Source organism: Macrobrachium rosenbergii, chromosome 27 (genome assembly GCF_040412425.1).
Source record: "Macrobrachium rosenbergii isolate ZJJX-2024 chromosome 27, ASM4041242v1, whole genome shotgun sequence".
In the NCBI taxonomy this organism is placed as follows: domain Eukaryota; kingdom Metazoa; phylum Arthropoda; class Malacostraca; order Decapoda; family Palaemonidae; genus Macrobrachium; species Macrobrachium rosenbergii.
Window position 1 is genome coordinate 30,247,009 of NC_089767.1, and position 12,697 is coordinate 30,259,705.

Genomic DNA, 12,697 nt, shown 5'->3' on the forward strand with positions numbered 1-12,697 from the left:
ATATATATATATATATATATATAATATACACATATATAGTGCTATATATACAGTGTATATATATATATATATATATATATATATATATATATATATATGAAGGTTCTAGATAAAAGCCAAGCAACTGTCACTATAAAATTCATTTCTAAAATGCTGGAAAAGTGTTGAACTCGCTCTGTAGTAAACTTACTTATCTGACACTTCATATACGACAAAGAAGGCTCATCAGCACCACATCGCCCCCCAACACATCACACCACATATTCTTGGGACTCTAATGCTGCTCCCTGAATATTAAAAAGCCACTTAAAAACCTCAAAAAAGTAACAACGCTAATATTTTCACAAAAGGACTGCCAGTGAAAAAACTGTTTTTTTTAAATGAAACAATTAGGTTAGATCTAAACTCTGTTACATTAGTTACAAGTATGGAAAAACCAGTTCAACTACTAAATAATAAAGAATAAGAAATAGAGCGATGTAAATTCACGGTAGAAGAGGACCACGAACATAATTGGTTTCCAAACTACAAAAAGTTAAGTTAGTTTAACCAGACCAATGAGCTGATTAACAGCTCTCCTAGGGCTGGCCCGAAGGATTAGATTTATTTTACGTGGCTAAGAACCAACTGGTTACCTAGCAACGGGACCTACAGCTTATTGTGGGATCCGAACCACATTATGACGAGGAATGAATTTCTATCACCAGAAATAAATTCCTGGGCCAACAGCGTGCTAGGCGACAGCTCTAATAAAAATACTAATAACTCTAGAACACAATCCGCACTGAATCATAACACGAATAAGTATGCGTTAACTCCACATCAGTCCAAATAAAAGTACGAATTAATTAGCATTCAATGGCAATAACAGTCACAATGGAAGCATAAAATAAATTTATGAACTTAATATCGAAGGGAACGCGGAGAATATTGGCAACTGCACAAGTTTACTACCTCAGGGTCAAATGAAAATTCAAATGAAAATAATTATTCGAAGAACGAAACAGTAACCCTTAATAAAAGGCCACTTTTGAACTTCTGAATCCAATACAACTTCCGAGTAACATTGGCAAATAGTCTGTAATTCTGAAACACTTCAGTTTATATCTTCTCGAACCACTACTTATGTCTGTTTTCACATGCTTAAGGATTCAAGGTCTGGCTTCAGTTCACAGACTCATAATCGGGCTGGCTATATTTTTTCGCCATTGAGCTTGAAACGATCAATGAATTGAATTAAACTGAATACAGAATTTATGCCAAAGGCCAAGCACTGGGACCTATGGGGTCAATCGGCGCTGAAACGGAAACTGACAGTAAGAAGGTCTGAAAGGTGTAACAGGAGGAAAACATCGCAGTTGCATGATGCATCAATTGTTATGAGAGGGTGGGAAGTGAGATGGAAGAGAATATGAAAAGAGGTACAGTAAAAGGAACGAAAAAGGTTGCAGCTAGGGGCGGAAGGCATGCTGCAAAGAACCTTAAGTAATGCCTACAGCGTACCGCATGAGGTGCACTGACGGCACTACCTCCATACGGGGGACAAGTGTTTTTGATTCGTCTTCAGCTCGTCCTCCGTTGGTAATTGTCACATATTTCCTTATTAATTTTCTCTCGACTGCTTTAACCGAAGATGTCGAAGACGATGGAGCGATCCCCATGGAAACTGAAACTCCAACAAGGAATTCTAGAGTTGCAACGATCTTTTAGCAAGATTGAAAATGGCAACAACAACAATTAGGTCGAAGAATGAATGCGCGTGCGCAAGAGTTGTTTAGGCACACCGCTGCTGATTGTAGCGATGCACTTCTGTCGAAATACAGAACACCAACATTTGAACTGGAATATCAAATTTAGGTCAAAGGCCAAACGCTGGGACCTGTGAGGTCATCTGTCATTCAACTGTTAGGAGAGGGTGGAAAGTCAGATGAAAGAATATGAACGGAGGTACAGTAAAAGGAATGAAAGGGGTTGCAGCTAGGGGCCGAAGGGACGCTGCAAGGACTCTTAAGTGGCCCTCCCGTCGGCACCACTCCCCTACGGAGGCTCAAAAAAATGAGGCCAGGAACTAATCACTAGAAAACTGACGTCAGAGTCATGCGAAAACATCCTACAATCGTACCGACGAGACGTATCGAGGGAATGAGAAAAGGCGCTTATTATTCCTTCAATAAATCGTTGTACCTTCAATAACGTCATCTCTCCCTGCTTCAATTACCGTTTCCTGTTACCTTGCCTTGTTTGAGGAGCAGTTGACATTATTTCCCTTTTTCTATTACCTCCAATCCCACTATAAACAAGGGTGTTCCTATATATATATATATATATATATATATATATATATATATATATATATATATATATATATATATATATATATATATATATATATATATATATATAAAATTTAGTTTATGTATATATATATAAAATAATTTTTATCATATTATCTAAAATTTATTTATGTATGTATATATAAAATTAATATTTATAGTATATATGTAAATAAATGTATATAAATTAATATATATATATATATATAAATAAAGGTTAAAATCTATATATATATATATATATATATATATATATATATATATATATATATAAATATATATGAAAATATATATAATTATATATAGTATACATAAACATAAAGCCTAAAATTTAGTTATATAACACACACACATATATATATATATATACATATATATATACAAAAGCCTACTAGGTACCTAATTCAGCTATGGGTCAAAGAAAACCCACTGAATTTTCCATGCAACAAGCGCAAGTCACTTTTCCCCCCCTCCAGCAATCGATCTCAGGACTTCAACTGATAACACCATCCGCGAGACCTATACCGTAACACCTATATGCGCATCGCTGCGACTCGCCTGAAACATATGACTGTCGCATTGCATGACAGGGAGGCACCAAAAGTACCATGACACGCAAATGCTCTGTGCCTGGCAAACTCGATGAATCCTACATGAGAAACATTCTGAGCAGAAAATCTAGTACGAATGAAAACCGGTTTTTTTTTTTTATTATTGAGAACGTTTGATTCATTCAAATGCGGTTCTGTGCGTTCTATATCGCTGTGGAATTACGGGAAAATGATAAAATTAGACTTAAAATGAATTGCAACGAGATTGGAAATGAATATCTTAGGCCATGTTTCTGAACTATATGTTTTAATACAGCTGTGTTAGGGTACATCTGCTATTTATACAACCATATGTAGGCAAGTTGAATTCTAAAAAATAAAAGGTATATCTGCAGACTTTGTAGATGGTTCGTTGTTTAATATTTAGGGTAATGGCTAAGATTTTCCTGAAGGGTATACATAATGTAAATAAATTACAGGAAACATTAATTCAATAAAAACAAGTTATTTGTATCTCAGAGCAACAACATTTAATGTTGTTTGTAAACATCAACAAATTTGACGAAAGGACGAAGCCAGTAAGTTTCACCAAAACAGAAGTGAAAGCACCACGGTCTGCTAAGAAACCGGAACTATATACCCTGTAAAATTTCATTAAATGAGCGAATGATTACGATGGGGATAACTGTCAAAGCACTTGTAGGAAATCAATACACTACAGACTAAGCTAAATAAAATGAGCAAAAAAATTGAAGAGCGTCATCCGCAGCACGCCAGTGACGTTTATGAAAAGGTTATTATTACTATTATTATTATTATTATCATTATTCCGAAGATGAACCCTATTCATACTGAATAAGCCAACGTGGGCCACTGACTTGAAATTCAAGTTCCCAAAGAATATGGTGTTTAATTGAAATGAGTAACAAAAATTATTATTATTATTATTCAGAAGATAAATCCCTATCAATAGGGAAGAAACCCACAAGGACCACTGGCTTGAAATTCAAGCTTCCATTCGAAAGAGGTAACAAGGTGATGGGAAATACAGAAATACAGAAAGAGATCAGTTATTAGAAAAACAGGTAAATGAACAAATTAATAAATAAATAAAAATGTAAGTAAATTATTAAAATACAAGAAATGTATCAGGGTAGTAATGCATTACATCCCCGCCTGAACTTCAGAAGTTCCAATCGCATGACACCTTCAGGATTGACGAAGCATTTTAGAATAGAATAGAATAGAGAATTTAGGCCAAAGGTTAAGAACCGGGAACTATGAAGGCTTGAAAGGTGTAACAGGAGGAAAATCTTGCAGTTGCATTGTGAGACAAGTGTTAGAGAGGGTGGAGAGTCAGATGAAAGAAAGAGAATATGAACGAAGGTACAGTAAAAAGAAGACGAAGCTTTCTGCTCGAGGGATTGACCTGCGACTTCGAGGCCAAAGTTCGAAAGAGGCCATCTTGCTTTACTCTGAGGTCATTCCATAAATGGAAACTAATAAAAAAAAATTTTTAGTTATGTGTTGTAGAAAATTAAAATGAAAAGAATAAATAAAACCTCTAAATAGTAAAAACATATACTGTAAGTGCCATATATTTTTTTTGTGTGTAACGTCAATCTAAGATTCTAAGGGGTAATAAGCTTTAATATTAGACTAGCCGCTAACTATCTTAGGAATGGAATGGGATATAAAATTTAGACCAAAGGCCAAGCGCTGGGACCCATGAAGTCATTCTGCGCTGAAACGGAAATTGAGAATAAAAAAAGTTGTAAAAGTGTAACACGAAAACCTCGCAGTTGCACTTCAACAACTGTTAGGAGAAGGAGGAAATTAAGAAAGAAGAAAATATGAACGGAGATATAATAAAAGGAATGAAAGGGGTTGCAGCTAGAAGCCGAAAGCACGCTGCAAAGAACCTTACGTAATGCCTGCAGTGTACCATGAGAGGCGCACTGATGGCACTATCCCCCCTAAGGGATCCATCTTGGGGTCAGCCGTTCTAACCACTGGCCTCTATATTAAGTATGCATAATAATGCGTACCTAGCTACGTCCGAGGTTCGGACAGTACATACAGTCCGCTGGGCCGGGACTTGGCGTCTCCACCCTCCAGTTTGAAATGTCACCTCCCTTCTTCAAAGGAATCACTCTGACCATTCATTCTGGGATGGGTCCCACCCCCCTCTCCCTCTTTGTCTTTTTTTTTTTTAATTTAGCCTTTCCCAAAATACAATTATGAAAATGGAGGGGTAAAAACAAGAGGAAAACTCAGTTAACCTAAAATCAAATGTTTCCATAGCCACCCTAAGGGACGTCAGGCGTCTGACATACAAAAACGAAATGAAATTTCAGAAACCAATACGGTTAAGGCGGCTGGGCGAAAGACGCTAATACCTATCAAAAGGTTCCTGAGAGAGAGAGAGAGAGAGAGAGAGAGAGAGAGAGAGAGAGAGAGAGAGAGAGAGAGAGAGAGAGAGAGAGAGAGAGAGAGAGAGAGAGAGAGAAATTTATTCACTGGTGTCACAAGAGTCGGAGAAAGAGAGAGAGAGAAAATTACTTCGTAAAAAAATCTTTGAGAATGTAACATTCAAGGAGTTTCTTATTTTTACTTTTCTATAAAAAAAACTATTGTGCCGGCTTTGTCTGTCCCTCCGCACTTTATTCTGTCCGCCCTCAGATCTTAAACACAAATGAGGCTAGAGGGCTGCAATTTAGTATGCTGATCATCCACCCTCCAATCATCAAACATACCAAATTGCATCCCTCTAGCCTCAGTAGTTTTTTTTTATTTTATTTAAGGTTAAAGTTAGCCATAATCGTGTTTCTGGCAACGATATAGGACAGGCCACTATCGGGTCGTGGTTAAAGTTTCATGGGCCGTGGCTCATACAGCATTATACCGAGACCACCGAAAGATTTATCTATTTTCGGTGGCCTTGGTTATACGCTGTAGCGGTTGTACAGAAAACTCAATGGCGCCGTAGAAACTTCGGCGCATTTTATGCTAGTTATATTTGTAAACAAACAACTTATAAAAAAGTGATTAAACATATTATGCCCTTGCTTTATAACTACTGTTATTTTCATGCTTTGCAATAACCTTTCTAATTCTACTATTATTATGGTTAAACTTACTTTACCGCCTTTGTTACCACCATACATATTTCAAGAGAATATTGCTAATGGAAACAAACAGAAAAGATGGCAAGTACATGATTGCCAAAGTCGGCAACCTAAAATCCCCCTAACAGAAAAGGTCCACCTTAAACAAGTTCTTTGCAAGTAAGACTGGCTATACTGATAGCTGGCAAGGTTTACCTAAGAAGAGATCGATGCATGTCATGTGTAGTAAATGAAAATCAGACAGTCTGTAGTTCGGAACCTGTCTTTGAAGTCAATACAAATAAAAAAAATGTGAAGAGGAGATCGATGCATGCTTTAAAATGTGTCAAGGGGCAGCTTACACATAGGCCAAGGTTATCACAGGGCGGTCGAAGGTCATTACAAAATTCATTTTGGGGAAATTGTTAAATTGGTGGAGCTTTTCAAAGGGTTGAAGTTTTTCAATGGTAACACTTATCATGGATCAAAATTTGTCGTGGGGAATCTAAACAAAGTTAACAAATCTGTCACATAGACCAATATGTAAATCCAAATTTGTCAGGTAGAAGGTGGTTATTTGCGGCAAATTTTGTCAGGCGGGAGATTGTTACATACATAAAATTTTTCCAGTAAGATACCAACGAATATGCAAAGATTTTTCAATGGTGATTGCTCTATTGGAGGGGGGAGGTCACTGAATGAAAAGGTTGATGCATAAGTCATATTTGGCGAGAGAGAGGTTGATATGTATTAAAATTTGTCAAGGATGAGAAGTTCATTCATATGTATTATGCCAAGGGGGAGAAGTTGATGCATAGGTCAAAATTCGTCAAGAGATAGAGAGATCACTATCAGTGAAAATTTGTAACTGTGAGTGTTACATAACATTTTTTTTTCTTAAACATGATATTAGTGAATATGTCAATTTTGTTAAGATGGGACGTGATGCACAGATTAAAATTTCAAAAGAGTATGGCAATGCACAGAAAAAAATTTTATCATGAGAGATTGAAGCATGGGTCAAAATCTGACATAGAGGGTTCATGCTCAGGGCAAAATCTGTCAAGACACAGATGAATAGTTCATCTTTAAAAACTAATGGGGCTTAGATTAATTAAATTGGTTACATTTTGCCAATGGGGAGGTGACTGCATAAGTCAAAACTAAGTAGGATGAGGCAGATGCTTAAGCAAAAATTTTCGAAGGAGGTCAGTACATGCAAGAAATTTGTCAAGAGTACAGCAATGCAAAGGTTAGAAATCTTCAAGCAGAAGTCAACGCACACATCAAAATTTGTCAAAGATAGTTGATATCTAAGTAGGAGGCTGTCACTGGGAAAGTCAACACCCAAATCAAAATCTGTAAAGGAGTTTGACAAAATTCAGAACTGACCAAGGGGAGGCTGATACATAACTAGACCTTTGTCAAGTGAATACCAATAACTAAGCTGAAGGTTCTCAAGGTGGAATTCATAACATTGGTCAACACATATTTGAAGGGATGGGAGATACTTTGGTCAAATTTGTTCAAAAGGAGGTCAATGTAAAGGTCATAACCTGTCAAGGGGATGTCAATGCACAGATTACAAGTCTTGGAGAGGATGTTCAATGCACTGGTCAAAAACTGTCGAGGGCAGATCAGTGCGGAGCTTAACTGTTAAAAGAAAGATTGATGCATATGTCAAAATTTGAGAACAGGAGGTCAATGCATCCAGAGAAGAAATAATCAAACCAGAATCTCAATAAAGAGGTCAATGCTGTACATAGGTCAAAACATAACAAGGAATGGTGTCCCTTCCGTGCATACTTGTATTATCAAATGTGTCAAGACAGAGGTTGTTATACAGGCAAAATTTATCATGGGTGAGGAAGACAAATGGGTTAAAATATTTCAAGGGGAGATGAGAGTATCAAAAAGACGAGCCAAGGGAAAAATGTCATGATCTGTCAAAATAAGGCTGCTTTTAAGTGAATAAACAATACAAAAATCACTCAAGTAAGTCTCTTCTTAATCCTAGCCTCTACGCCTGCAGTAGGTCAAATTTGAAAGCAACTATCCTAAATCTATGAGGAACTTGAAAAAGGTTCTGCTGCATATTGTCTCTCAAGTTCAATATATTTTTTTAACAGAAATTCAGAGTGCATAAATTTGCCTCACTGGGATTCTTTACCAATTCCATGCCAATAAATTTTCCATAACAGGATCATTCAAACACAAAAAATGCTGATTTACTTTTGCTGCTAAGTGTAATCTTTGGAGTGTTTTATCTAAATTAAATTTCCATAAAATGAAAGTGAATCCTCCTTATTTCCCCCAAAACTACACGACATTTCTTTTAGAATTACCATTGTTACAAAACTCAATATGAAACCACAGAATGCTAAACAGCTACAAGACAAGGCACCTTTATGTGTACAGAAATCCCAAATTATTCTGTACAATTTATGACATTCAATCAGTGTGGAAACTTGTTTACTGTATACAATTAACAGTGGAAAGAAACTAAATCAATGTGGCTCTTACTGGTTTAACCATGTATTATCTTTGAACATTCCACACAAATGAGTCCAATTCTGAGGTACTTTGTTGCTCCAATATACATTTCAATAGGAAGATAAATTTACCACAGGTGAACTACAGTTAAATGTTAATTGTTTCCAGAACACAACATAATTCTGCTTCAATATAAAATAAACTTATATCATCATCATGTTAATGATTTAGCCACAAACAATAACAATATTCATCTTCCAATTGTGAAATTATGTTCAAATTTATCAGAAATTCAAAAACTAACAAACTAAATTAAAATCTAGATGCATGTTCAAATTTATCAGAAATTCAAAAACTAACAAACTAAATTAAAATCTAGATGCATGTTCAAATTTATCAGAAATTCAAAAACTAACAAACTAAATTAAAATCTAGATGCAAATATTACACCAGAATCAGAGTGCATATTTTCACATACTAAAGCCCAACAACTTCTTCAAGACACAAACCATGTTACTTGAAGATCATCTACTTTGTCTACTTTCTACTATTGCAAAACTACAATATGGTTACTTAATTTGTACCTTAATTCAATAATACTAAGTATAATTTACATCACTTCAAAAGGATTAAAAAGAATAAAAAAAAATGTTAACCTTCTTACCAGTTTGCTATCTTAAATGTTTAAAACTGTACTACAGTTCTGTGATGATATAAAAATTTACTTTGTACCACTAATTAGTTTGTTAGTAAAATTCTTCTATATCATATTGCACTAAGTCAGACATAATGTGGATATCGTGTCATGCTTAGTTATTGCAACAAAAATACAAATAAAACCACCCTTACTGACAAGCAACAATCACTGGACTGCAATCTAAATCACCTGAAAAAACAGATCACCAAGTTGTAAGAGGGATACATTAAAATGAAAAGAAATGCTGAACAGAGCATCATCATTAGAGTTAGAAAAAACAAGGCACTGGAAGTTGCATCACATCAGGAGACAGTTGGTTATGGCAGACTAGGTTTTAGTTATTCACCAGATATTGCAAATTAGACATTATATGAAACTTGTGGCTAAATATGTGTGAATTTAAATAAGACACTAGTGTCTTATTTAATCAAGTGTTACAAACTTGCCAATGAGCAATCATGGTAAACATGGATTGATATTGATTCTCAGTACAGAACCTGAATTCAACAGGAATATTTACAGCTAAATGGTCAACTGTTTATAACTTTATAAACCAAAGACCAATGTATAAATCCTGCCCAGAGCAGAAGCACTTGTCAATTATAATTCAATCTGGGTGTAAGTTATTCATAAGGTACAGTGAGTCTGGTGTTAAATATTTATAGCTAAATACTGTATAAGGGACAGTAAGTAAGTCATGAGTGTATGTGATAATTTCATATTTAGCAAAGTGTTACAAACTTACCAACTGGCCATCATGGGGGAGATAGATTGGTATCATTTCAATCACAGAACCTGAATTCTACAGCAGTATGTGCTGCAGAGTTAATATCAACTTACATCACTCTTTCGTTGAGGACGACCTTTCTTTCCTGCTCCAAGATGAGTCAGTGAACTGCAAACTCTCAAAATCTGTCATTTTTTTCAAGATCTGCATCATAAAACCTTGTGAAAAAAAAAGTTCCAATACCAACACTAATCACAGCACTTCTTGCCTTCCTCTCTCTAGTGCCCTGTCAGTGAGCAAAGGACCTTCTTGACCTTGCTATTTTTTATGGTACTGGTACCAACACTTCATAATGTTTGCATTTGTAATGAAATGCACCAGAACGTTATGCAGAGTATTCCATTAGGAAACACTACACTTTTACTCAAAGGAATGATTTCAAGAAACATCTCACAAAGTTATGCAGACAAAAAAATAAAAATAAAAAAAATATACTTATATAAAGTACTCTTACGGAAACATTTCAAAACATTACCTGATGTAAGCACAATGAAGTAACTCTTCAAAAGGTTACACAGAAGCAAATTATCAAATGTAAAAATCACATTTATTTCCAGTATTCATATGGCCTTGATGAGGTCAAGGGGTACAAATAAAAACAAGATCAATTAACTAAAACTACTATAACAAAACAACTCTAAAATGCATTGTTTTATTCACAAATTTAAACTGACATTAAAAAAATTATATGGTAAAAATTTTCTAAAATTACATACAGATAAGTTGTACTTTCAACACAGAGCTAACTAAACTGACATTACAGTACAAACAACTCAAACTACAAATAGAACTAAAACTAAATACTAGTGAAATTAAATGAATACAATATGTTCTTAATTACAGATACTCCTCCACTTACAAGCAGAGACTACCTTAAATTTGAAAATTCCCTTCAAAGACAATGATTAAACGTACATCTGTACTGTGTGTCTAAGTTCATATTACTACTGTGTGTAACTACTACTAAGTACTGGTCTATAATTACATGTAACTGCAAAATAATACGTTCAAAAGTTTTCAATACACTGAATAATCCATCATATAAATTTTTACCTTAAATAATACTGTTTGCATATTTGAAATTTTATAAGTAGTGGAGGGTCTGTATCTAAAATCAAAATCTGCCATAAGGAAAATAAAAACAGCTGCCAGATTTTCACGTTACTCAGATAATTTCATAATCTAATCAAATTCTAGAATTCTATACATGTTCCTGACAAAACTATATAACTTAGGAACTTATGATTGTTGAGTATGCGTATAATAGTCAGTTTCAAAATATTAATCCCCATCCCCATTATTTATGAATCACAAGTCTATCACAAATTCCTTATTCACTATAAAGGTCTAGTCACTGTCACTCTCAAATACAACGCCACCAGAGCTTTTCTTTACAGCAAATGAGGTTTTCTGACTTGCCTTCTGACTTGCACGAGAGAAGGAATCCATGATACTGGACTGTTTTGTCTGAAACGAAAATGTTTGTATTAACAGTACTGTATTTCCCAGTCCTATTAAATTATAAACAGTGAAACAATTGTAGCAACTATTAATGCTAATTCTAAGTTCACTGACAGGAACATTTAATTTAGTCAAAAGTAACTGCAGAGGAGACTGACAAGGAGTAGATTTAGCAGAATCAGCCGCAGCACCAATAGGAATGAAAGCTGAAAAATCCTTCAGTGTGAAAGGAAGTGTTACATCCTTATGAACAGAAGATGCCTTTGTTCTCCTCTTCCCCTAACAGTTGAACTTTAGTGACTGCTCCAATAACCAACCATAACAAACCTAAAAAATTTTTCCTTAGCACATTCTTGGAACATACAGAGCACAAAATTGTGGTGAGTCAAAATCATGGAGGATGTGACTACTGCAAACAGTCCATGACCAGGGAACTTTTTCAATCAGTCACATCTCTCAGACAAAATATGAAGTGACTTGTATACATCCTCAAAACATCTTACAAGCAAAATAGTGAACCTTCAGTTAGATGAATAATATGACTCTCCCACCCTCCCCCTTCAACAAACACCTTACTTTAACAAGTTTCAACTGCCATACCAGCTTGCATTTTATGGAACTCCTATTATATAATTAAGGTTTGTATACTCTGTCAGAACAAGTACATATCCATATACATTCTGTGGCTGCTATGACTCTAGTATTTTCAATCTGAAGAACAGTATGAAAGATACTACAATATAATCGCTATTTGTTAATACATTTACCATTTTACCAAAACTAAACCAGGCCTATAAACTACGCTGTAATAATAGAGGACTAGAATAATAATGGAAAAATAAAACAAATATATCAAAGAGTAGATTAAGTGCAGCAAAATGAAAAAGTATATACACTAGTAGTGCAACTACAGAACTTTTCCACATTACAATGTAAGAAACTACGGCATATCTCAACCATACTTTCAGATTAAAATCAAGAATATACAGTACTCACAGCAGTTTGCCCTCTCCCTCGACCTCGTTGTGATGCACCCCTGCCTTTCTTAGGAGAGCCAATACTGTAAGATCAAAAGAACATTCATACTATCAATTAATTTACTCTTCCATTTCATAATCTGAATTAATTGTCATTTACATGGTAAATGTGTACTTCTATCCTGAGTAAATCAATAAAAAAAATTATTCCCGACTATCTATACAACACTTAGTGTAAAACAATAAATACTGCATTATCAAAATTTAACCAGTTATGCTTTCATTAGATGC

The 12,697-nt window shown here is 34.9% G+C and overlaps 1 protein-coding gene across 8 annotated transcripts in view; it reads right to left on the minus strand.

Annotated features, from left to right (window-relative positions):
- mre11 (double strand break repair nuclease mre11) overlaps positions 1–12,697 on the minus strand; it is a 52,482-nt gene that overhangs the window by 2,508 nt on the left and 37,277 nt on the right. For 3 of the 8 annotated variants that reach the window (XM_067129207.1, XM_067129211.1, XM_067129212.1), the window contains exons 14-15: positions 12,426–12,489; positions 10,497–11,435 (exon numbers count right to left, since the gene is read on the minus strand). In XM_067129207.1, the coding sequence (XP_066985308.1) occupies positions 11,316–11,435; positions 12,426–12,489 (184 nt within the window). In that variant the 3' untranslated portion in view covers positions 10,497–11,315. Of the gene's footprint in view, positions 1–9,158; positions 9,371–10,496; positions 11,436–12,425; positions 12,490–12,697 lie in introns of those variants that run through there. The other 5 variants (XM_067129206.1, XM_067129208.1, XM_067129209.1 and 2 more) reach the window with 3 other exon arrangements.